General features: G+C 35.3%; 1 protein-coding gene and 1 long non-coding RNA gene across 2 annotated transcripts; both read right to left on the bottom strand.

Moving 5' to 3' along the window:
* Positions 1-360: 360 nt before the first annotated feature.
* On the bottom strand, positions 361-25,732 carry LOC134238815 (transient receptor potential cation channel subfamily M member 3-like). Its single transcript, XM_062720927.1, has 16 exons — positions 25,726-25,732; positions 25,493-25,605; positions 24,960-25,063; positions 24,398-24,680; positions 24,055-24,140; positions 23,872-23,920; positions 23,592-23,723; positions 22,818-23,078; positions 22,510-22,678; positions 21,803-21,956; positions 8,940-9,142; positions 8,282-8,363; positions 1,688-1,721; positions 1,329-1,412; positions 1,034-1,051; positions 361-478 (listed from the first exon to the last, which is right to left on the bottom strand). The coding sequence occupies exons 1-11, from the start codon at positions 25,730-25,732 to the stop codon at positions 9,097-9,099; spliced, it is 1,404 nt and encodes a 467-aa protein (XP_062576911.1). The 3' UTR covers positions 361-478; positions 1,034-1,051; positions 1,329-1,412; positions 1,688-1,721; positions 8,282-8,363; positions 8,940-9,096.
* Positions 4,201-8,247, bottom strand: LOC134238826 (uncharacterized). The gene is made up of 4 exons (XR_009986095.1): positions 7,693-8,247; positions 6,894-7,014; positions 6,178-6,235; positions 4,201-4,238 (listed from the first exon to the last, which is right to left on the bottom strand). It is a non-coding gene; the product is annotated as an uncharacterized LOC134238826 (long non-coding RNA).
* Positions 25,733-25,826: the final 94 nt, after the last annotated feature.

Here is a 25,826-nt window from a genome sequence, read left to right as displayed (position 1 = left end):
CTCGTTCCCGGTGCCGAGTTTAACATAAGACGTAAAAATAGGTAGTGACTGTTCCTTCGCAAAGCGCTTGGCATCAGAAGTGAAAATCACGGATCTTTCAGATATGACCTTAAAACGTCACGGTAGGCGCTGGCACGTTAAAGAACCTTCACTGCTCAAAGGCCCTGAGTGCCCAGTGTAGGTCTAAATTTGAAGCCCTTCACCTGCATACAGTGACGTCTCCATGAGTGAAAAATTCTCAAGTGGGACGTTAAACAATATACAATAAAACAATCAATCCATTTATGAAAAACCTGATTTTAATTATTAATGCATATATATAAACGTTTTTCTGATAAAAAAGAAAATACATTGTTTAGATACACGTCATCATTTTAAACTTTGTTTTCTTTCAAAAAGTTTATATAATGGAACTTCTTTGTCGCTGCAGTGAAGTCCTCATTATGGAAAGTCTTGGCCGCTGCAATGATGTCGTTTCCTTAAAGAAAATATTTTTTATGAGGATCTCTCTGTAGAATTCATAAATTTGATTTGAATTTGGCATGAACGTATGTAAAGTAGAGTTAAATATTTTAGCAGTCATCGTGTTTAAGAAGGATATGGAGATAACGAACAGTATTCAATCTCAACGTCCATTAAACAATATACAAAATAAGAGCAGAGCAAACACGGAACTCTGAAACATCAGAGGTGGGATCAGGTGCCATGGAGGAGTGAGCATCCCCTGCATCTCTTTCGATAAACATTTTGAGCCATTTAAGGACACACTAAAAATATGTTAATAACAATTATCAAAAACAGATTACTTTCTGTAAAGATATAATTAATTTAATTGATACATGATAATTTTAACCATTTAATGTGGGAAAATTGGGGGGAATTCAGAATGGTCTTTATTTTGTATACTTTCATTGGTGTTTTTAGTGCGCCATTAAAATAGTAAGCAAGTTGATACTGTAACAAATCAAAACAAAAATTAATGTTATATGTACGTGTACTAGAGAACAATTTCTATTATAATATATATGCCTACCTTCGAACCTAGAAGATTCTGAAAAATAATAAAGAATTTCAATTACAATATAATTTTTTGTTTTTTATTTTATTTTTTTTTTTTTTGGCAAAATGGGGAGTTGTACTTTAAAAAGGAGACTATTAATTATATGAGATTTTTTTTTCTTACTTCATATCATCAACTTTTTCCAATCGATTGATCCAATTCTTCATTCATTTTTTCGACCCATTTAATTTTTCTTCAAATTTTATATCTTCTATTTATAATTAAAGATACAGCTTTTTATTTTTAATGTTTAACAATATTATCATACTTTCATATCCTTTTTCAGTTCTTCAATCATATTCTCCATCTCTCTTTTTACTTCTTTCATTTCGTCTTTCAAGGATTCCAGCTGCTATTTATTTTCAATGAAAAATCAAATTGAAGTTTGGTAAAAAACGAATTCAAGTATTTTTGAATTTTACAAGAAAAAAAAAAAAAAAATTAAAAACGACTAAAAATAAATTGGATATAATTACACTTTTTTGCCAAGGATATACATGAAGCATATTGAAAACCTCTCAAGCATAACAAAGACGGTATTATTTTTGAATAACATGAAAGTACCGCTGTTTGAGAAGTTTTTTTGTTTAATATATTCAATATAATTTTAAAAGTTTTTCTTTTTACCTCTGGAAAATTATCAGTGTCAATCTCCAATTTTCTATATAAAAAAAGAATAAAAAATAAAAAAGCGAAAGATCACCCAGCCGAAATATTGCTGAAATAAATCATACTACGTAAACAATCCATCAACAAAGCAAAAACTCAATAAATAAAATTACTTTTCATAAGAAGAACAGAAAGCTAACATCTTCACTGTAAATTTAAAATACAATGAAAAGATATCCTTTAATTAAAAATGAAAAAAAAATGCAAGAACAAAAATCTTACACCAATTTTTTTCATTCAAAAATTATTTTAAATTAAGGATGGATTTTCTCATATTTCTTATAATTGCAGAATCTTGATTTCCTGAATACTCAATATTCAGACTGTGTACACTTATTTAACATCCAAACAAACCGGTGTAATCAGCCTTGATTTTCGGTCAAGGTCATTTGAAAGTCGGTCCTAAAAATAGTACTTTTACACAGAGAAATTTTGAAATTTACGCATAGGAATAAATTTTGCTGACAGAAAAAAATATCTTGCTCAATAAAATTAAAGTTGTAACTTATTTTTGATCACTAACTAACATGAATTGAGATGGTGGAAAAAAAAAACATGAAATCCTCAATTTTCAATTAAAACATTTAATCCGAATTTCCTCGATAATTTATTTCAAATTTCTCAGTTTTCATTAATTTACATGAAATTTCATCTCAATTTTTACAATTGATCATATAATGTCAAATATTTAGATTTTTGTCGGATGAATATTCAAATGTTGAAGATTAATTTACAAGGTAGAAAAGATATTGTATTCATGCTAATTATAGAACAAATTTAGCCCGAATTTACTATACAGTTTCTGAAATCTTCAATTTTACAGAGTGGTTTTAAAATCTACAAGAAAGATTTTAAACCCCCCAAAATATGGCAATTTGGTGTAATTGTGACACATATATACATTCAATTCTTCCAGTTATACATTTCATTTAATGACAGTTTGAACTAATAATATTTTAAATATTAATTTCGAATTTCCTCTGTCATTCTATTCTTAGGAATAAGTTATGTTTGACAATTTTATAAAATACATTCTGGATTTTTTTTCATATTCTATATATTCAGAAAATAATGAAATTATGCATGGAAATATTTAATGATATGCACAATAAAATGACAAGGAAAAAGTGTGGGGGCATCATCCTTGATTTTGCTTGAAGGTCATTTGAAAAGTTGATGCTAAAATTAGTTTTTTCCTCCTTTGGAATTAAGAAAATCCAATATTGTATTTTAAAATTGATGTTTTGGAAAAATGGAGATAATAAGATACGAAAAAACAATTTAAGTCTTAAGTTTTATGTTAAAGCAATGTACTAAAGTAAAAAAAAACCAAACTTTTGATCACAAATCACACAAAATATTTATTCCGAATTTCCTCTGTACTCTTTATTAAATGATATCTTAGTCTTTGACAATCATTCTTTTTCATTTAACTTTTTTAAATAAAATCATATATTCAGAAAAAATTATTTTTACAACCATTGGAAAAATAGATGTAGAATGAATCATTTAAAGCACAAAAATGAAGGGGTATTCATATTCATTAAATTGCCAGGTTAACTCGAATTTCCTCATTTTAAAAAGTATCATTGAACAAAGAAAACGCTGTCAATATATCATATAGGCTAATAATTTAAGAGACAGTACAGGCGGTTAGATAAATACATTTTCTCTGAAATGCGATATGATGTATTATTGAAGAAATAATTGTTGAAATTATTACCATGAAAAACCCAAAAAAGTTCAATCCGAATTTCCTCTGTTATAAAATATACTGGTTTCATTTTTTACAAAAAAGTAAAGGTTCTCGATCAAAATACATGTATATTTTTGCAGAGTTAGGCCAAAACTTTGTTATATTATGGAATCTTTATATGTATTGTACATGAACTAATATATGACATGCATTTATATACCAGAGAAGTATAATTATGTATATAAATATTTATGGGCGCCAACACAATTACAATAATTGTCACAGGCACAACATACTAGTATAAGAATCAGCAATTGTTCATACAATTTTATACAATACACTGTATCTAGATTTTGAGGCTATACATAAATCATACCAATATATAATTTACACAATAATACACAATAATTATGTATTACAATGATTTCTAAATATATGATATTTCTTAATAAATAAGTGTTATTTTCAGTATTTCTGGATATTGAATAACAATTGAAAGGTATACGAGACAAATTTGATACTTTTCCTTTCAAGAAAAAAATACATCAACTTCCTTTCAAAAGATATCTTATAATTATTGTATTTTTGGCAGCTGAATAGAAAATGAAATACATCTTAAATCTCTGCTGTGTTACAAATAATTTACAAAATCTTTCATTAGGGAGTGTATATATAGGCAAATCTATCGATCCCCTTTTCTGTGGCAAGGTTATGTCCACTAAGTCTCGATCAAGCTGTTAATGATTGGTCTCTCTATTCTTTTTTTCTTGGGGGGGGGGGGGAGGGGGGTTACATCAGTGTAATCTACAGCATCTGAAATCATCAAAAACAACAGTAACTTGATACAAGAGGCCCAGGGGCCACAGCGCTCACCTGAGCACATCGGGCTTGAATTTACCCCCCCCCCCTCCAGGCGTTCATCATTTGAACAAACTAGAATCTACACTACCTGAGGATGATTCCATATAAATATCACTAATCATAGCTCTGAAGTACTTGAAAAGAAGATTTAAGAAGGTTTCCCTATATATCCCTATGTAAAACTTGGGTCGGCCATTTTTGCCCCACCCTAGCCACAGGGGTCATGATTTGAACAAACTTCAATCTACACTACCTGAGGATGATTCCACATGAGTTTCAACTTTCCTGGCCCAGTGGATCTTCAGAAGGATTTTTAAAGATATTTCCTATATATTCCTATGTAAAACTTAGGTCGGCCATTTTGGCCCCACCCTTGCCCCGGGGGTCATGATTTGAACAAACTTGAATCTACACTACCTGAGGATGATTCCACATGAGTTTCATCTTTCCTGGCCCAGTGGTTCTGGAGAAGAAGAGTTTTAAAGATTTTTCTTTTATGTTCCTATGTAAAACTTGGGTCAGCCATTTTGGCCCTACCCTTGCCCCGGGGGTCATGATTTGAACAAACTTGAATCTACACTACCTGAGAATGATTCAACATGAGTTTCATCTTTCCTGTCCTAGTGGTTCTTAAGAAGAAGATTTTAAAAAAATTTTCCTGTATATTCCTATGTAAAACTATGGTTGGCCATTTTGGCCCCACCCTTGCCCCGGGGGTCATGATTTGAACAATTTAGAATCTACACTACCTGAGGATGATTCCAGTTGAGTTTCATCTTTCCTGGCCCAGTGGTTCTGGAGAAGAAGATTTTTTTAAAGATTTTTCCTATAAATTCCGATGTAAAACTTGGGTCGGCCATTTTGGCCCCACCCTTGCCCCTGGGGTCATGATTTGAACAAACTAGAATCTACACTACCTGAGGATGCTTCCACATGAGTTTCATCTTTCCTGGCCCAGTGGTTCTGGAGAAGAAGATTTTTAAAGATTTTTCCTATATATTCCTATGTAAACTTGGGTCGGCCATTTTGGCCCCACCCTAGCCAGGGGGGTCATGATTTGAACAAACTTCAATCTACACTACCTGAGGATGCTTCCACATGAGTTTAAACTTTCCTGGCCCAGTGGATCTTCAGAAGGATTTTTAAAGATATTTCCTATATATTCCTATGTAAAACTTGGGTCGGCCATTTTGGCCCCACCCTTGCCCCGGGGGTCATGATTTGAACAAACTTGAATCTACACTACCTGAGGATGATTTCACATGAGTTTCATCTTTTCTGGCCCAGTGGTTCTGGAGAAGAAGATTTTTAAAGATATTTCCTATATATTCCTATATAAAACTATGGTCGGCCATTTTGGCCCCACCCTTGCCCCGGGGGTCATGATTTGAACAAACTTGAATCTACACTACCTGAGGATGCTTCCACATGAGTTTCATCTTTCCTGGCCCATCGGTTCTGGAGAAGAAGATTTTTTTAAAATGCCATTAATTTTTAACAAATTTATGATTATCTCCCCTTGGAAAAAGGGAGTGGCACTTCATTTGAACAAACTTGAATCCCCTTCACTCAAGGATACTTTGTGCCAATTTTGGTTGAAATCAGCCCAGTGGTTCTTGAGAAGAAGATGAAAATGTGAAAAGTTTACGACAACAACGACAACAACAACGACAACGACAGACGACGGACAAATTTTGATCAGAAAAGCTCACTTGAGCCTTAAGCTCAGGTGAGCTAAAAATTGTAGTTTGGTGAATAATGAACCTTTTCTCTTTTGAATATTGATCTGATATTATTTGTTTAAATGCTTCTCAGAAATGATTTTTAATGACTATAAGGAAAAATCTTAACTTGCTGAAAATTGAGAAAATCTTTTTAGTTCATCACTCACTTGATGTGAGAATTTCTTGCTGAACATCTGTTCACCTGCTGAGAGTCATTTTTTTTGCCTACAATTAAAAAAAGTATTACGGTAAATGTATGTTACAAAGCAGTACAAATGCTGCATTACATGTTACAGTGTATCATACTTTCATGTTAGATACTAAAATCTGATTAGTTTAGATGCATCTAACAATCCTTATTGTTATACCTTTAAAAATTTGTTCCTATACAAATCAATATGAAAAAAAGTCCAACATTTCTAATGTTTTGCCGAGCGGGCATAAACAATTGATGTTTAACCACTGATGAGATGTTGGACCGGTTGATGAGATGTTGGACCGCTTACATGTACATCACACAATTGGTGGAGCTTACTCTAATTTGCATCTGTTAATGTTTAGCAGTGACGGATGTGAAGTTCAAGACAATACAAGATACATGTACATCAAAATAAATCACAAAAGGTATCACAAAACATTTATCGACTGTGTTCTCGAGCAAATACATTCTGTCGATCCTAAGGTAGACAGTTAATTTGGTTTTTGGCTCTGATAAAACGCATGTTGCCCTTGAACTCAGTCAATAATATTTGAAATTGACACCCCTTGTGTCAGTTGACAATGGTTTTCCGGGGTGTCAATTTCTACTGTAGCCCTCAAAAAACATGCAATATTTATATAATAGTTTGATACAGTTGTGTTCATATTTCTTATAATTATGTACCTCAATAGTCCATCTGCAAGCAGATTTGTTCAATCATCCTGCCTAAGTCTGGCCTTCAGTCTTTTTTCAACTACAGGTAGTCCACTCCTTGGTAAATTAAGAACTGTAGGGTTGTTTCCTCCTAAGAATTTAAAATGAACAGTTCTTAGACTATTGTTTTTAAATTAGCAAAAATTGGTTATAAGATTAAACAATCAATCTTATCTATATTTCATTTATTGATTTATTAAAAAAAAGGAATGAAGTTTTATAATAAATATATTTTATTTTATATACCACATTGTATAACAGTTTATAATGTCTTGTATTATATAATGTGTACTATAAAAAAATATAAACCTAAAAATACAGAAAAAAATACAATAATATAAATAATTTCTGAACCATTGTGTTTCATTTTGCTCCATAAATTAGACAACTGTTTGTTTCAATGTTATTGATATTTCCACATACAATATCCTTATTTTTTCACTTTGATGTGTACCCCAACGGAACACCTTACTTTTCTAGCAACTTGATGATTGTTGTGTCTTTAACAAATAAGGCTAGCTATAGTAATATAACTCGTTGTAATCATATACAAAAAATGCTATTTTTGTGAATAAATATTATTCTTAAAACTGACGAACAAACGGAAATGATTTTCAATCCTCAAATGTTGAACTGCCGATCGCGGGAACAAGCATACGAAATACATCGATCTATAATATCCTTGCGATTTCCCATTTATCAATAAAAACTATGTAATTCATTTTCGAAAATTATAAATTAAATTGTCAAACATACATAACTTACTTACATGTACAATCTCACTGCACAGTGACACGACATGACACCAGCCGATCGAGGAAACTCGCATGTTTGTGACCTTCAAGTTTCTTTTGGTTGATCGGGTGACTCGGGCATAAAGAAATGGGTGACATAAAATTGGTTAAATCATCCCTGGGCTTCTACAATGCTTCAATAATGATCACAGCTTGTAGATTTTACAAAACAATCCCGTCGGGGTTTTCTATGGGAAACGACCTGGACATGTTGACATTCGCTACGGAACTGCGCATATTATGGCATTTGTCGCAAATCAAAGAAAAAATTACGAACAGCTTATATTTTTTAATAGAAATAGATTCAAAAATACATAAACTGATAAATTAATCAATAATTTTTCATTCAGATTTATTTAATATGTAATTTGCATTTTACGACTTGCAAAATCTATGGAGACCCATTGACGACGTAAAATGCTGACAAGAATCCATCCTTAAATGATAAATACATTTTTTTGATTTCAAAGCAAAGATCATTTATATTAATTAATTTTGATGATAAACACGTGGCGTTACCATCTCTTATCAAAATTAATTGTGAAAATAAACGCGTGACATTACCCTTGCATTTCAAGGATCCCGTTCCTCTCCGCCTCAATAGTGTCTTTCTGGATGACGTCATATCTTTCATCGTATAGAAGCACTACATTGATAAATGGAAACAAACAATTGTTTTATTTATTTCCAGACATAGAAAAAAATTATACAATTGTCTAAATGATGTATCGACAAGTCATATACACAAGGAGGGCTTTCGAAAAACACCCCTAAACATATATTGTTTTTTCCCTAAATAGATGTAAAATTTAGTACACAGAATCTTTTTAATACGCAAGAGGCTTTTATTTCTTATGTATCTCTTGTAACGCTAACTTTAATTGATTGCGGGTATAAATTTCCGGGTAAATAAAACATGAAGTCACAATATATGGTTTTCTATGATTAAAAAAACAAATCACATGACGTCATGATGCACTGTCATACGTAGAAAAATATTATCGATATGTTGGGAAACAGTTGATTAGACTACGATCCCTTCAAAGAATTTTTATGATACATAGGCAATAAATTCGTTATCCAGGTCAAATCAAGGATGTACCAGGATTTACCCCGGGTTGTATTCCATACACCCTTCGGCCCTAGGGAGCATAAAAAATATCTCGGGAAAATCCCCGTATATCCTTAAATGATGTTTGGAAATAATTTATCAGATAATTACCTCTTTCATATGCTGATTGTCCCTTTTTGTTTGTCACACAATTCAGAATTGATGATATTACAAGATGGACAATAAAAGCGGCCGCTGAAAGAAGCTTGAAATGGATAGGGAAGATATTTCTGATGGTGTATTCCTCAAGGAAATTCGATTGTAGCTGTCACCAATGCATGCGAGAATTCTCATGCACCATTGCAGCGGTGTAACTAAAAAAAATAAATAATGTTTATACTTATTTGATAAAAAGTTTTGAATTTATCATTGACATGACACGTTGAAATAATTGATACATTGTAATGCTCAACGTATCCAGACTGAATATTAAAAAATTATATTTTTCAAAAGACTCAGATCTATTTTATTAAGCTAAGTAAGCGTTGCATATCGACAGCAAACATTGTGAGATATACTTGATGTGTTATCACTGATTTCGAGAATACTACATGTTAATATGATCTTATGACCAGCTGTGTATCTCGGATATATGCCTAAAATTGTTGATTTCGGGTTTAAGGAGGCTCCCCAGATAGCAAGCTTACGTTGGCCCAATGTTGGGCCAACGTCGTAAGTTACGTTGGTCCAATGTCGGAAAATGATGTTGGGCCAATGTAATTTTGCTCATCGGCGCAACGTTGCGCCGACATGTTGGCGCAACGTTGGCCCATTGTCATAGAACGATAATTCTGACGTTGGTCCAACGTTGGGCCACTGTTGTCAGTTATGTTGGCCCAATGTCGGAAAATTTATATTGGGCCAATGTAATTTTGCTCATCGGCGCAACGTTGCGCCGACATGTTGGCGCAACGTTGGCCCATTGTCATAGAACGATAATTCTGACGTTGGTCCAACGTTGGGCCACTGTTGTCACTTATGTTGGCCCAATGTAAGAAAATTTATATTGGGCCAATGTAATTTTGCTCATCGGGGCAACGTTGCACCAACATGTTGGCGTTACGTTGGCCCAATGTCATACAAAATTTACAATTCTGATGTTGGCCCAATGTTGTCCCTACATATTTTTGTACAAGGATATTAAGAAATCTATGGAATTCCATGGAAATATAAGAAATCCTAGGAATATACAATGAAAACTGAAATAATGATAACATTACAATTTATCATAGATCAAATCTATATTTCAAAATTAAAAATTCGTTTCTTTTACAATGTGTTTTGAAACAAATATATATTATTACATATAAACTTATAGATGTACAATGTAAGCACCTTTTTTCAAAGTATTCTCACTGATCGACATTCTTTGTAATAAAACAAACTATTTCTTTTTTTAAAATATGGCATTTGACTTAATGACATTGGGAGAGGTCATTGCAGTTACAAAGAACTTCCAGTTGCCCATGTACATTTACCGTACAAAGTTAATGAATAGACTTGAGTGACAAACACATGTATTAAGTACAAAATATCAACTACACAACTACATTAATAAAAAAGATCCCATAAAATCAACACATGCTATTTTCACCGAATATGCCAAAGATCCTAATTTAGTTAGATCCGAAATTTCTCAAGTACCTGCTTGAATCACTTCTTCACTGATATCCCATGAAATTCACAATAATAAACAAATAAAATATGGCGTTTTGTTACAGGGTAGCGAAATAAATGGTCATGTCAGTCACGGAAGGTTCAGAAAGTTCAATATTGATCATTTCCATAGTCACTTCAAACTTTGCAGGCGCAATTTCTGAAAGAAAAGATGACCATTAGGATGTATTATAATCAATATCTATCGCATATATATAAACAAAAATATATGACAAATAATAAAGTAAGGCTCTACAAGACTGTAAAGACAATTGGTTATTTGAACCTGACAGTTCAGTATAGTGTAGAATAGAAATTCACTATCTTGTATGTTTTTATTTAGGCAAAATTAGGCAAGGTGTCTGGGGGCCGCCTAGTGGGGCCCAGGGGGCGAAGCCCCCGGAAGCTCCTGGATTCTAGATATTTTGTAGGGTAAAAATGAGGTCTACCAATTAGACATATTTACATTTTCTAGACGAAACTGTGATTTACGCTAACTTTGACAATTTAAGGGGGGGGCGCCGGGGTGCGGCACTTCGCCCCCCTTAAATCCGCCACTGTTTAGATTACCTGTCAGAATCCATTGTTATGTATTTTAAGGATAAGGAAATTAAAAATGAAGAATATAAACCTCTTGTTATATGTATGGTTACTCGCTTGGCAACATATAATAATTCAAACAATTCTCTTGATATTAAATGACTTCGACTTCAAGCACGTTTTACTTCATTTTATTATCGGAACTCTCTAGTCTCAAAATTATACAACTCAAAAGTGCACGGTCAAATATCCGGATTGCTATGCAATGCCATGGTCAATACAACATCCCCCCACAAAAATAAAATTGTTCAATTTTATAAGAACCATGAGATTGACAAAGCAGTCCGGGTATAACATACATATACAATGACCATAATGTATATCCATATATCACAAAGCATATGTAAGTATATTATTGTAGATGATAAATGATACAGTCACACACACCAAAAGTACACAAGATTCATGATCCTACAAGCTGAATTCAAGACTATTCTAGTAAAGTGATAACTCAGTCAAAACTGATATGACATCAATGACATAAACAATACCTCTTTCAAGCATCAATCTATGCAAACACAAGTTATATGGTGTGAAACTCATACAACATTATTGAGCCTAAGTGACTATAGTAAACATTTACTGAATGTATATCATTATACAACTTACAAGTAATATTATGCCATTTCAGTGATAAATCCACAATAAAGCAGACCTCAAACAAAGTGGTCACATGTAAATGTATGCAAAAATATTATTGAAAATTTAAAAAAAAAAAATACATGACAATAGGTATCTCCTCTAAAAAAAAAATTACAATAAAAAAGAAATTAATATCATCATCAAATAATATGCAGCACATGTTATTAATTACTATGTTGACATCAGCTGACTAATTTCAGGTGAATTACCATGTCATACAATTCATTACATCCTCAAGATAAATGTAGTACATGTACAGTAATGCATCCATAGCAATTTCAAATACCAGTATATGAAAGAAACACAACTCAATTGTAGTATACAAAAATTACTTTAACATTGGGGGAGGTTTTTGTTTGATTAATTTTTGTGTCTTAGTGTTCAAAGCATCCCAAGGTAACCACATAGAATTCTGAGCTGGTTCCCCAGAGAAATGCACTAGGAACTCCTTGGAATTACCCGATCCTCTTTGTCCTAGCACTCGCTTAACCTTGTAAAGTGTTCCAGTGTCCGACATTGAACTAACTTCGACTGAAAGAGGATCTCGATGGTCAGAGTCTCTATAACGAAGAGGCTTCTTACACATGCGGCGAGGTCGCACTTGTTCGGGTAACACAGATACATTAGGTTCACGCTTCCCTGAACCATTTTTACGTGTAGAGTTCATGTCCAGGTTTCCTCCCTGAGAATTCTGGGGCAAAGGGTCATCACCTGGGGTATGTACCATGGGATTCTGGAGATCTGGTGTTTGGTTGGAATCCGGTTTGGTATGAGTGTCTGTCTGTGTCTGTTGATCAGTACAAGCAGGCGAGACTGTCGTGCGAGTTATAACCGGGCCAAGTAGATAGGGTTGTGGTGATGGTGCACGAACATAAGCCATCTTTAATCTGTTCACATGAATGGGTTCACTGAAAACTTTTCCAGTGTTCTGATCTACGAGTAATACACGAGAGTCTGAGCAAACTTGATGCACTATATGAGGTCCAGAGAACTTGGCTTGAAGCTTCTGTGCAGGGCCTACTGCAGGAATTGACAGGTAAACATAATCCCCTTTCACGAGGTGTAAAGGATGAGAGTTTTGGTTTGCTCTGGTAACCATAGTATCCTTATTAGCCTCAATGTTGTTCCGTACTTCTGTGCGGATTGTATGTAGTTTGTCAAGAAAAGCATCCATGTATTCCTGACTCCCCTTCGGTAAAGTATGAAGGTCAGAATTAAGGGTCACTGGTGATAGGGGAAACCGTGGTCTGTATCCAAGCACTATCTCAAATGGGGAATATCCTAGAGTAGAATTGATGCTCTGATTAATGGCAAACACAATGGATGAGAGCTTCTCGTCCCAGTTTCGTCTCTGTTTGTCCATATATGGTGTAAGTCGTTCCTCTAGTGTTCTGTGCATTCTTTCACATGCACCGAGACAGTGGTGTGCAAAACTAGGAGTAAACTGTTGAGATATGCCTAGCATTCTACAAACTTCTGTTGTTACCTGTGCGGTAAATTCAGTCCCTTGATCACTGAGTATGGTGTCGCATCCACCATATGTAGTAAAGAGCTGATACAAGGCAGACGACACAGTAATAGCGTCCTTAGCTGGGATGGGTACAGCAAACAAAAATTTGCTGAACATACAAGTAGCAGTAAATATGTATGTATTTCCCTTATAAGACACAGGTAGTGGTCCTTGTAGATCAATTTGCCACACATCAAAGGGTTTACCTGGAGTAGGAAAGGACACTATATTTGCCTTTGTCTTTGCTTGGGTCATTTTCCGACTTTGGCAAATATTGCAAGATTTCACAAAATCACTTATGATGGATGACATCTTGGAAAAATAATAATGTTCTTTGATGCGATCCAGGGTGTCATTAATGCCACCATGAGCTCCCATAGGTGACTCGTGGTACAACTCTAGAACTGTTTTGATAAGAGCCTGTGGAACGACAAGTTGATAGTTGTTAAGGCCCTTGGTACGCTTTGCTTTGGCTATACGCGAGTGAAATAAAACACCATCGGTCACTAGATAATCCGGGGCTTCTAGAATAATTTTTCGAGCAGCTTTCTGTGAAAATGGTAGTTTGTCTTGCTGCAAATAATCTAGAATAAGTCTCAAATCAGGATCTGATTTCTGTAACATGGCAATGCTGGACAGAGAAAGGTCTGTTTTGGTAAGTAGCTCGAGTGCACTATCCTGAACAGGTTTGTCTGGTATTCTGTCCGAGGTCTCATTCTCAATTACAGTATCAGCACTGTATCTGTCAGTCACACTATTGTCAAGTACAGTATCAGAGTTAACAAGGTCCTGGTATCCATGGTTACTATCACTTGTAGCATCGGTATTCCTTGATTCCTGAATCACAGTGTCAGAATTAACATCACTAGCACTAATTTTGTGAACATGAGTAGAAGTGTCAGTAGCACTAAAATTATCATGAAGCACAGTGTCAGTATGATGGTCAGTATAAGTGTCATTTTCACTTGTTGTATCATAAAGCACAGTGTCAATGTGATGGTCATTCGCACTTTTAGGATGATCAAGAGTACAAGTATCACTATCACCAAGTTTGTTGTCACAGATCAAAGGTGCACAAACATTTGAGTGTCCATTAGTTTCACTTACAACAGTGTCAATATCACTTTTGTTGGTATTGTGAGTAACAGTGTCACTATCACATGCACTCATTACCTGGTCAACTTTGACTGGTTTTTCCAATTGTGATTTAGGAAATGGCTTTCCATTGGGATATTTCCTCCATGGTGGGAAATCCAGAGATTTCTTATGTGGTTTTGGAAATATTTTTGCAGTTGGCTCATCGGTATCTGCATCATATCCATTGTCTAGATGAGGTTTTGTGTCCAGTCTGAGATGATTAAGCTCCTTGTGACCAGTGTTGATCAGATGCGGAGTCAGGGGTTTCCCACATGGAAAATGAATTTGTCCAGTTTCCTCTTTAATGTAGGGAAAGAAGAGATCTTCCTGGTCTGGACTGTCAAAACTGGTGTCACTGTTTTCTGGTAAGTCACGAGACAATGAATCAGGTACACACATTTCCTTCCCTGGCTTGTAAACAATATCAAAATTAAACTCCTGTAGAATGGCTAACCAGCGCTCATAAATGGCACCCTTGATTTTCTTCTGGTACAGGGGTTTCAGAGCTTGATGGTCACATTCCACAATGAAATGGGTTCCTCTGATGTATGACGCACATTCCAAAACAGCGTATGTCATTCCCAAGAGTTCCAACTTTGTTGGTCCATAAGAACGCTGCCATTTGGACAGTCCTTTGGAACCATAACGTACGACATGTGGAGTTTCCGAGTTATCCTCTCCTGGATGAATTTGGTACAGCATGAACCCAATGCCCCGACTTGATGTATCCACAGCAATGCGAAACTGCAGATCAAAACGAGGGTATGCAAGTATTGGTGAGTTCGAAAGTCGCTTCTTTAGTTCTTGAAATGATACCTCATGCTGTTCGGTCCACCGGAAATGCACACCTTTTTTGAGAAGGAAGAAAAGTGGATCAGCAATCGAGGAAAAATTTTGAATATACTTCCGAAACCAGCCCACCATGCCCAAGAAACGTCGAAGTGATGACACAGATGATGGTGCTGGATATTTCTGGATGGCATCTACCCTATCTGGCGGAGGGGACAGACCATCTTTGGAGATCACATGTCCAAGGAAAAGACATTTCCTTTGTGCAAATGTGCACTTGCTGGGATTAAGTTTAAGGCCAGCCTGTCGGAATCGGTCGAACAGCTCTGTAAGGTCCTTTAAATGTGATTCGAAGGTATCAGAACATATAATCACATCATCAAGATAACATAATGCTGAACGAAAAGTAAGTCCATGTAAAACTTTGTCCATCAAGAGCTGAAATGAGTTTGGCGCTGTGCTGAGTCCCATTGGTAAGCGAAGGAATTTATAGGTGCCAAAACAGGTGTTAAATGTATATTTGGAAGATTCTGGAGCTATGCCCATCTGAAAGAATCCAGAGCTCAAGTCAATAGATGATATGAAGTTTGGTATACGATGGGTGAAAGATTCTGCCAACTCCTGTAAGTCAGGTATAGTATATCTAAAATGTTGGGACTGGGAGTTTAAATAACGGAAGTCACAGCAGAAACGATACATAGACAGACTGGACTCTTTGGAACCAGGGTGAACACCCGCTTTTGGTTTCTTACGTTTGCTTACGAGCACAATAGGGCTAGTGATGGGAACATTTTCATCAGCTTCTACAGGTGCAATGATACCTTGATGTAAGAGCTCCTGTAAGTGATGACGCAACACTTCCTTCTTGTCTGGGTTTAACCGATATGGACGTTGATGTTTAGGTTTAGAATCTGGTTTAAGATGGATATGGTGTTGGACCAGTGTGGTGAACCCTAAACTTGGATTTTCTTTTGTAACAAACAAATTTTTATGTTCATAAAGTGTTTGTGACAATTGAGATATCTGAGAATCGGACAAATGTGAACACTGTTTGTCTAAATCAAAATTTGACATAAATGTCTGAACTGCATTAGACTTGATATCTACATTGTTACATTGGTCATAAGCTTGTCTACTACCCTGTAATGAAATAACATGACATGAGTCATCTAACGGTGACAGTTTGGCTAAAAGGTCTCCTTTCTTTAACAGAATATGAGAAGTAGTAGTATTACAAACTTTCAAACAAAGTACATGATTATATGACACAGTAACAATTGCTCTAGCGACCAACAATCCTAATTTCAATGCTTTGTTTGATGTCATACAAATACCTTGAGTACCAACAAAAACAGATCTAGGTACTCGAACTTGTACAATACTCTCTTTGTTAGGTGGTAATTCAACATAAGCACCACACTTCAAATTACAGTTTTTAAATTGCACAGAAAAATTTCCGAAATTCAACATTATCTTATGAGATCTTAAATATTCTGTACCTAAAATCAAAGGATGTGAGGTATGTCTAAGTACATAAACAAGAACTGAATGCTTCCCAGAGGGAACTCTAAGTTTCACACATGAAGTACCCACTATGTCAACTCTCTGACCACTAGCAACAACAATCTCATTATCCGTACAACAGGTAAGTAATGGGGTACAAGATTTCTTTGGCAGTGAACTAAACAATGCATATGACATAATATTAATTGTACTACCGCTGTCTAACAAAGCAGAGATTTTTACATGTTTCACAGACACTGGCATGTACAAAAGCTTTGAAACATCATGTATAACATCTAAACATTCATCATTGACAATATCAGTACTGTCTGTATCAGTACAAGTTGATAAATTATTGTGAACATCATTGTGAATACAATTTGCCATTGCTAAAACACTGTCACTATCAGTGGAAGTAAAGTCACATGCACACGGCTTGTAAGACTCGCGCATATTGTCTGCAGATACACTACTGTCAATATCAGTTACATGTGCACTGCAGCGTGAGGAACTGTCACTATCAGTTGAAATAAAGTCACATGTACACGGCTTGTCATAGTATTCACACGCGTTCACAGCTGGTATACGATTGCGACTAGGAGATCGACTCCGGTGACGCTTTAATTGCCCTTTTTGGTCCGCCCGCGTCCGGTGGCGCCCGAGCCTCTCTGGTTTTCCGGGTGCGAACAAGGGAACAAGGCACAGTCTGTCGCAATGTGTCCATACTGTTGGCACAGTTGGCATTGTGCTTCTGGATTACTGGGTGTCGCCCCCGTCCACTGACATTCACTTCGGCGATGTCCTGGACCATGGCAGTTAAAACAGATGATCCTGTTCACCTCAGTGCGTTGCTGCCTAGTCTGTGGACGAGGAGGTTGGGGTGGCTGTTTCATCATTTCTGTCAAGGATGTCATCTTTACGGTGAGATCATTAATTTGGTCCTGTAAAGATGAGCTGGGTTGAGTTGCTAAAATTGCATTGCATCTACTCACAGCGCTACCATATCCCACTGACTCCCCTACCCGTGCACTCTGCAGTGCTTCGTCGATGTCGGTAGGCCTCCCTGCCCTAACAAAAAATTGTAGCTGTGTCGGAAGCCCGTCGATGAACTTCGTCATCAAATCGAGCGGTGACTTCTGGAGCTTTTTCCCTAGTTTGAGTATGTGGAAATAAAACTCCTCAACAGTAGTTTTCAGTTTTAGGCTGTTAAATGCTTCAGTGTCCGCTATGAGAGAGCCATTCATATGGAGAGTAAAGGACACATACTTGAGTTTGAATTCTGCTTCAATGCGGTGCCAGGACGATTTTGTCACAACTGGTAAATTATCGAACCACAGAAAAGCTGGTCCTGCTAAATATAGGGAAAAAGCAGAAACTTTGGGATGATCCTGTGTGATTCCTTGCAAAGTCATGATGGCTTTGAAGTCCGATAAAAATTTCTCTCCATCTTCATGCGCAAACCCACTAAACTTTGAAAGGGTAATGGGAATGATTGGTGCCGAATGAAGTACAGGTGCCCTCGGCGGTTCCACGTATGGGGTAGATTGATGCACCAACGGATGTGGGGGACAGTCATACGTTAGGTTCAATGGGTCCTCCCTGAACATGTGCGATTTAGGTGCAGGTGTATTACACAAATCGTCAAGGGATGGTAGAACTCGACTAATTTCAGGAGGATTAGTATCGTCTTGATAGGTAGCCATTGTATAGTGGTAAAAAGTTAAGTATTATATGTGCATGACGATCAATTCCGATGATACACACCTCGACAGAAAATGGCGGCAAAATGTCAGTCGTGCCTTCCCCCGTGAGTTTCTGTCACACAATCACGAAATGTCTAATAAGATGTTAACTCACAATCTTCTTCTTTAAATTCTCCACCATGTTATATGTATGTTTACTCGCTTGGCAACATACAATAATTCAAACAATTCTCTTGATATTAAATGACTTCGACTTCAAGCACGTTTTACTTCATTTTATTATCGGAACTCTCTAGTCTCAAAATTATACAACTCAAAAGTGCACGGTCAAATATCCGGATTGCTATGCAATGCCATGGTCAATACAACACTCTTGTTTACTTTAGTGGATGCAATATTTTTTTTAAAGTTTTATGCTAAAAGATACAAGTTAATAAAAACAATGTTAGGTTATTTGTGTTACTTTAAAATAAAAAAAATTGAGCTGGTTCTCACCATTTCTACAAGCTGACAACTCGCTGGCGCTTAGGGAATCGTCTCGGGCACAGTCCACTGCATGCAACTATTAAATAATCAAAATAAGTGCTGAAAATTATCTTGAACATGCATTTAAAAATAAATATATATTATTACATTGTACAACATACTCTGTAAATGTTGAAGAGAGGATTCACTAAAATTCCTGAATCGATCCCAAACGAGGAAATTCGTATTGAAATCCATCTTTATGAGAGATGTTTAGAAGTGTTAAATTATTAAAACAAAATTGAAATAGCGCTTGCTCAAATGATTTCACTGCAAGGCGTTTTATGTGTAGTGTCCTGACTAAGGAACAGTAGCAAAAGCAATTATTCATTCAAGGACAAATGTTAAAATATTTTGTACATTGTACCTACCGCAGTACCGGGTCGTAAAATGTCTTCATCTTCTGTCAAAACAGAAATTCTATCTATAGCTAGTCATAATTCTCCTTTTTGCAACACTCTCTTCCGAACTTTCCTTCTGTACAACATCAACATGGCTGCGTGTAACCCACCAAAAATTTAAATTTCGGCGCGGTGTGTTGGTTAAATTAATTGCTTATCGAGCCCGACTTCGATCCCGACGTAATTGTGCTATTAGTCGACAGTTTTAGAGAAAAATCTAAGTTATATTCCATAGTTTTGAAAATCTACGTAAGGGTTAAATAACTAGAAATGAATAAATAAACAAAGAATTAAAAAAATAAATTTATTTAAATAAATATTTTTTTAAACGTGTCAACATAAGTTTACATAGCAACATTGGTTCAACAATGTCGACCCAACATTACAAAGATGTCCATACTTCAACATTAAAAATAACAATGTTCAGGCACGTAGCAACGGGGGGGGGGGGGGGGGGGGGGGCTGGGCCTATAGTGAAATCAAAATAGCAAAAAAAAAAATGGAAGTGAAAGGAAGTTGACCTTGAAAAAAAGTTGTCCACCACCACCCCCATCCTTTTGCTTGTCAACTGTTTCAGGTAAGTAAAAAAAAATTCTATGCCCCCCCCCCCCCCCCCCCACTTTTGAGAACGATGCTACGTGCCTGATGTTGGCCCGACGTTGGAACAATGTCAGTGCACCAGCTGTTGTAATGACAATGTCGGACCGATGTTGGTACAACGTCAATGCACCAACTGTTATAATTACAATGTCGGACCGATGTTGGAACAATGTCAATACACCGACTGTTGTAATGACAATGTCGGACCGATGTTGGCCCAATATCGTTCTGCCAACCGCGATATGTAGCCGATCTACCAACCACATGCCAACATCGGCCCAACGTCAGCTTGCTATCACCACTTTTTGATGACGTACTACACAAAAAAACTAAACCTCCATTTTGTAGACCCCGTGGGGATCCGGGTTAGAATAGGTCCTCAGTAACCCCTTGCTTGTCGTAAAAGGCGACTAAATGGGGCGGTCCTTCGGATGAGACCGTATAAACCGAGGCCCCGTGTCGCAGCAGGTGTGGCACGATAAAGATCCCTCCCTGCTCAAAGGCCCTGAGTGCCGAGCATAGGCCTAAATTTGCAGCCCTTCACCGGCAATGGTGACGTCTCCATATCAGTGAAATATTCTGGAGCGGGACGTAAAACAGTATACAATCAATCAATCAATCAATCCATTTTGTAGACCTGTTCGGTCAGGGGACGAGTAGTATAGTTACCTCTAAAATATGACCCTGACCTTTAAAACGCTTTAAAAATAGATGAAACATGCGGTGTTGTAAACAGTGAAAAACAAAGTAATGGATTCATTATGCATAAACCAAGAAGAATTGCTTTTAGGCAGAAACAAACCAAAGCAACAGTCAAATCTTCGCCAAACAAGTAATGTCAATTTCATAGCGATGCATGCAGTGAACTATCAATCACTGACCGCATGTATGTATGGAGGAAATTCGAGTTAAAATCTACAACCTTGTTGGAATTAAAATTTTATTTAATTGTGCTATTTACTGTGTTGGTGTTAATTTATATATTTGTTTTATTGATTTAAATGTATACTCTGGCAATTTAAAGCTTTATTCTGAATTTTAGATGTAATATCAAACGTTCCATAGTGTTTTGAGTCTTGGCTAATTAGGAAAGATAACTCTTGAAAGTGGACTTTCTATACCAAATATTTTTTAAATTGGATTTTTCATTTCGTTTAAACTTTCTTCATTCAATTTGACACATGTAATTCATTGAAATACATTCCTTGTCTCTTCAGAACACACTTTTAAAATGTTTTATGCATAGATTAAAGAGATAATGACATTAATTTTTTTCAATGAGAAAATTATTTTTTCTAATAAAATTATTATTAGGTATTATGAGGTATTTTCACTGCATGTACTTGTCTTAAGAAGATGCCCATCATTTGACACTGAAAGTTCTAAAATTCTTTGAATACTGAACCTGAAATAAAACATTTCACTAAAATAAAACAAAAACTAAAAAATTCTATAAAAAATATTTATGATATCAATACCCCCATCTGGATATTTGACATCTACATCATAAGTGGTGCTGTATTGAAATCTAAAATAAACTGTGGATGTAATGAGCCACCTTAAACGTTTACACTTTACACACAAGTAATGCTTTGTTGGGTACAACCTGGCAACTTGACAAAAAACTCATATTTATCGAATACTTGTACCGAAATGAATGAGGTTTCACTGGATTGTTCGCTATATGACTCATGTCCAGATAATTTCTGTCTTACGAAAGTAGTTTGTCAAACCTAACCTTATGAACAACTATTTACTTTTGCTAAATAAATGTATCATTTGATATTGAAATTAAAAAAAATATCAAATACAAACATTTGAAAAAGACTTAAGGGTGCTTATAGGGTTGGGCAGTAATTAGGAATTATACGGTAATAATGATAAATAAGACGATTCAAGCTAACCCACCTGTAGATAGCGATAAGTAAATTAAGTAACATCACAACAGCTATCAGACAGTAAATGCCTCTCAGGTAAGGCGATATTGCACTGCCAAGGGACGTAGGGCATCTTTCTTGTAAACCAGCTTCGTATATGGTAGCATTGTCTGTACAGTCTTGACCTAAAATACATTAAAACATTAATATACAATTAGGTCAAACTTGTTTCGGTTATAATTGCTTTTATGAAGGTCAATATTAGCTAAATATTGTGAAAGTCTGTTACATGTATTATTGAGAGATCTCTCATTGAGAGATCTTCTTTTAAAAATAAACATTTCAATGAATCTTGAAGAAAGCAAAACCATTAATTTCACTCTGTGTCTGAAACGGAAATAAAAAAAAAATTTGGTTAACAGGAAGCTCATAAGAAATCTGGTTCACGTAATAATAACATTATAAAAAGAAAGTATTGCAACTGACTCTGAGGAATTATAGTGAAAATAAAATAATTGAAATCTCTCTCTCTTTCACTCTCTCTCTCTCCCACTCTCTCTCTCTCTACCATGGTAAGGAGCACACTGGGGTGGTACCTTATCCCGACTCTGATGTTTTAGAGGTCATTGTTTGCTCTGATCGTGTACTGTAATTTTTTAAGGATTTTGATTTAAATATTGTTCATTAACAACATATATTTCATCTCTCTCTCTCTCTCTCTCTCTCTCTCTCTCTTACCGACATCGACATCAAACTCTCCATATAAAGTCCAGTATCCATTTTTCATAATATTCTCTACTTCTTCCCAGCTAAACTCGGTGTTTGGAAACAGAAGGGCGTAGTCCACCACATTGTAGCACATCATAATAATCAGTACAATGGCCATAAATGCTAGTGTGTTCCCAAACTAATATAAAAAAAATATAAATACATAAACAAAAAAATATTGGTACTTTCCATAAGAGAAACAAGTATTATTTATATCAATATGTCTATACAAAAAAACTTCTAACCATATTTATTCATAAAACACTTGAAAAACTTGCCATTTTCTGGATGATAACAAGTTGGGTTCCAAGAAACTCTGATGTCCAAAACATGTTGAGAATTCGAACATTTAAGATAATGTAAGCAGATATATACAGTAATTTGGCAGCATCCTCCTTCAACGCATTGTCAAATGATTTCAGAATGGCACCCAAGGAACAGACAATGATAATTAACCAATCCAAACGATTCCAGAAATCTCCTAAGTAGATTTTTATTGCGTCAGGTTTCGTCTTCCTTCTTTCAATGGCAACAATGATCTGAAAGTTACAGCTTTTGTAAGAAAACGGTTAATTTCAACTGATTTATAGTTTACAAATACTGGGTTTCTCTATCAGTATGAAAGAAAAACAGTATTGGGTAAAATAATTGCACTTAATGGAGAAAATCATAAGTCAAGAATTGGACAGTTAAAGATGACATTTACCAATGACCTGAGATGCGCAGTGGTTAGATCATCTGCTCTTTGGTCGGAGAAAGGAGCTGATCCTTATATCGTGGATTCGAATCCACTACGAGACATAGAGAGCTTTCCTTTGGATGAGACCGTCTAAACAGAGGTCCCGTAAGCAAAAGGTGTTAGTGCGAAAAATATCGGATAAAACCCTATAAACCGAGGCCCTGTGTCGCAGTAGAAGCTGACACAAATTAGATCAATCCCTTCTTAATGGCCCTGAGTGCCGAGTATAGGACAAAAGTGGTAGCGTCTCCATGCAAGTGAAAAGAAAATCTAGAGAGATATGCTTAGCAAGGTACATCAATTAATGTCATACCTGTTCTAATTCGTCCACAAATTTACAAGCTACCCAGAAAATGACAGCTAATTCAGAGCGTGAAACTGTTTCTTTGCTGTAATCAAACAACAGCATGTACGCAAACACACCGAGGAAAAAGAAAACTCCAACCTAGTAGAGAATAAAAGAAACCAATGTAATTTACAAAATATGTACTAATGATTAAAGTGAAGATAACCAGCACTAATTGATTTAGGAAAAATTCACAAATCAACATGAACCTTCCATAATTATATGATAACCATAATTTTATAATTACCATATTTATCCATAACTTCAGGATTGGGATGTGGTATTTCTTGTAGAACCTTTTTATGAAGAAGGCATTTGATTATATTAATCAACATTTTGTTTAAAAAAAAGATCAATAATGATATCATTTTCAGCTGACAAAGTTATAAATGGTTTAGAAAATCACATACTCTAATAATGAAATATTTACCATGTTAAAGGTGGTCTGTCAAGATTGACAAGCAGTAGAGGCATAAGGAAAATATGGAGCACAAAAAGAGTAAATGTTGTTAGCTTCTGCAAAATTAATTCACCTTATCAAAAATGGTCTTAAACATTTTATTGTCGTGAATTACTTTTTTATTTAAAACGATAGCTTTAATTAAATCTTCAATTTTCTATATATCCAACATGTTGAATTAGTTAATCACAATACATACTAGTTATTTTTTTCTTTATGTTCGATGCATTACATAAGCTTAAGTTTAACAATAAATAACTAAAAATGTTAATGAAGGGGGACTATAAATTTGATAAAGTTTTAATATATATACCCCCAAGTAACCTCTATTTTTCGTATACCCCATTCCATTCCATAACTCCTTTATGATAGTTTTCAGCTGTGGATTTTCCAAAAACCACTCATTCTCAGTTTTGTATGCAACATCTAGATAACCATGGTTTAGAAGTAATCTTCCCGCGTTGTTGACGTCATCCTTTTTCTTAAAAAGAAACGTCATCACTTTGTCTGATATACTTGTCGGCTCGTCCGGTTTGTCTCTCTCATCTCTTTCATGAATATAGTTCATGATACTTAGTGCATGCCGACCAAACATCCTGAAAAGGATTTATTTAATACTGATTAATAAATAATTATAATTTTTTTCCGATAATAAGCGCATGAAGACAAAAACGTTATGAAATAAGACTTAACTTTTAAAAATAATCGTTGCCCGAAACTAGTGCATGTCGACCAAACTTCCTTTAACAGAATTTCGTTAATAAGCTTGATGATCTTCACACATATCCCTTGCTTTTTCATATAAAATGCATAATTTAAGCAGATTTTGAGAGAGGCTAAGGACTGGATGATATTTCATTTTAGTTTAAAATTACCTTCTTAATCTATGTAATTCTTTCTCTTCTGAAATTCTTACTTTCCAGTCTTTGCTGAGATCCTTCAAAATCTTGCAACCAATCAAAATTGGCTTTATCCCCACCTGTTATAAAGACATTGGTTGAATAAACATACATTTATAGGATGTAAAATGTGTGTCTTCGAAAAAAAAATTGAGTTCCCAACCAATACAGAAGAAATGCACCCCCCCCCTTCCCCCAATTAGCTTAATTTGAAATCTTTAAAGAAACATTTGGAGCGAACAGACTGTATTCAAAATCAAAAGTCCATTTAACAATGTAAAACAGGACCAGAGCAATCTGGGACATTTAAAACATAAGAGTTGAGATCAGGTGCCATGGAAGAGTGAGCATCCCCTGCCTACCGTTCACACCCTCGTGTGCTCTTTGTCATGATCGGAAAATAACAGATAAATCCGTCGTCCCGTCGGTGTATGAATAATTAAATATTAGTATGAAAAAGATTTATTATTATTTATATGATAAAAAATTTATTCTCTTCTGAAACCTACACATCCTGTTTCCAGTAACTGTCTGGCTCCATCGAAATGTTTTGTTTGTAGCAGAGCGTAAAACACAAGGTCCAATATGCTGCAGCCTTTGCCTACTTCCAACTTTTTTTCCTCTTTGTAAGAAAACAAAACATTCCATCAGGGATAAATAATAAGTATTTGTGTATACATGCATATTTATGTGGAATCATTAAATTTCTTGATGGATTAATTTTCGTGGAATTTATGGGTACCTTTCATCTACTTGTTAAGATCCTCCAAAAACAATTAAACTATGAGTATATTTGCGTTTGTTTTTATGAGAATACAGGAAATTACGTTCGTGTAATTTTTG

This window comes from Saccostrea cucullata, unplaced genomic scaffold (genome assembly GCF_032062105.1).
Source record: "Saccostrea cucullata isolate Sc308-1 unplaced genomic scaffold, CSIRO_AGI_Scuc_v1 ctg257, whole genome shotgun sequence".
NCBI classification, from domain to species: Eukaryota; Metazoa; Mollusca; class Bivalvia; order Ostreida; family Ostreidae; genus Saccostrea; species Saccostrea cuccullata.
This window is presented reverse-complemented; position numbering and strand designations above follow the sequence as displayed.

Bases quoted from the DNA above. Each gene is read 5' to 3' on its own strand.
- LOC134238815 (XM_062720927.1), bottom strand. The intron at 24,141-24,397 runs GTATATATATTA...TTAATTTTGCAG, and splicing joins AAAATAGAGGTTACTTGGGG to AAGCTAACAACATTTACTCT. The intron at 22,679-22,817 runs GCAAGTTTTTCA...TTTTTATATTAG, and splicing joins TTGTTATCATCCAGAAAATG to TTTGGGAACACACTAGCATT.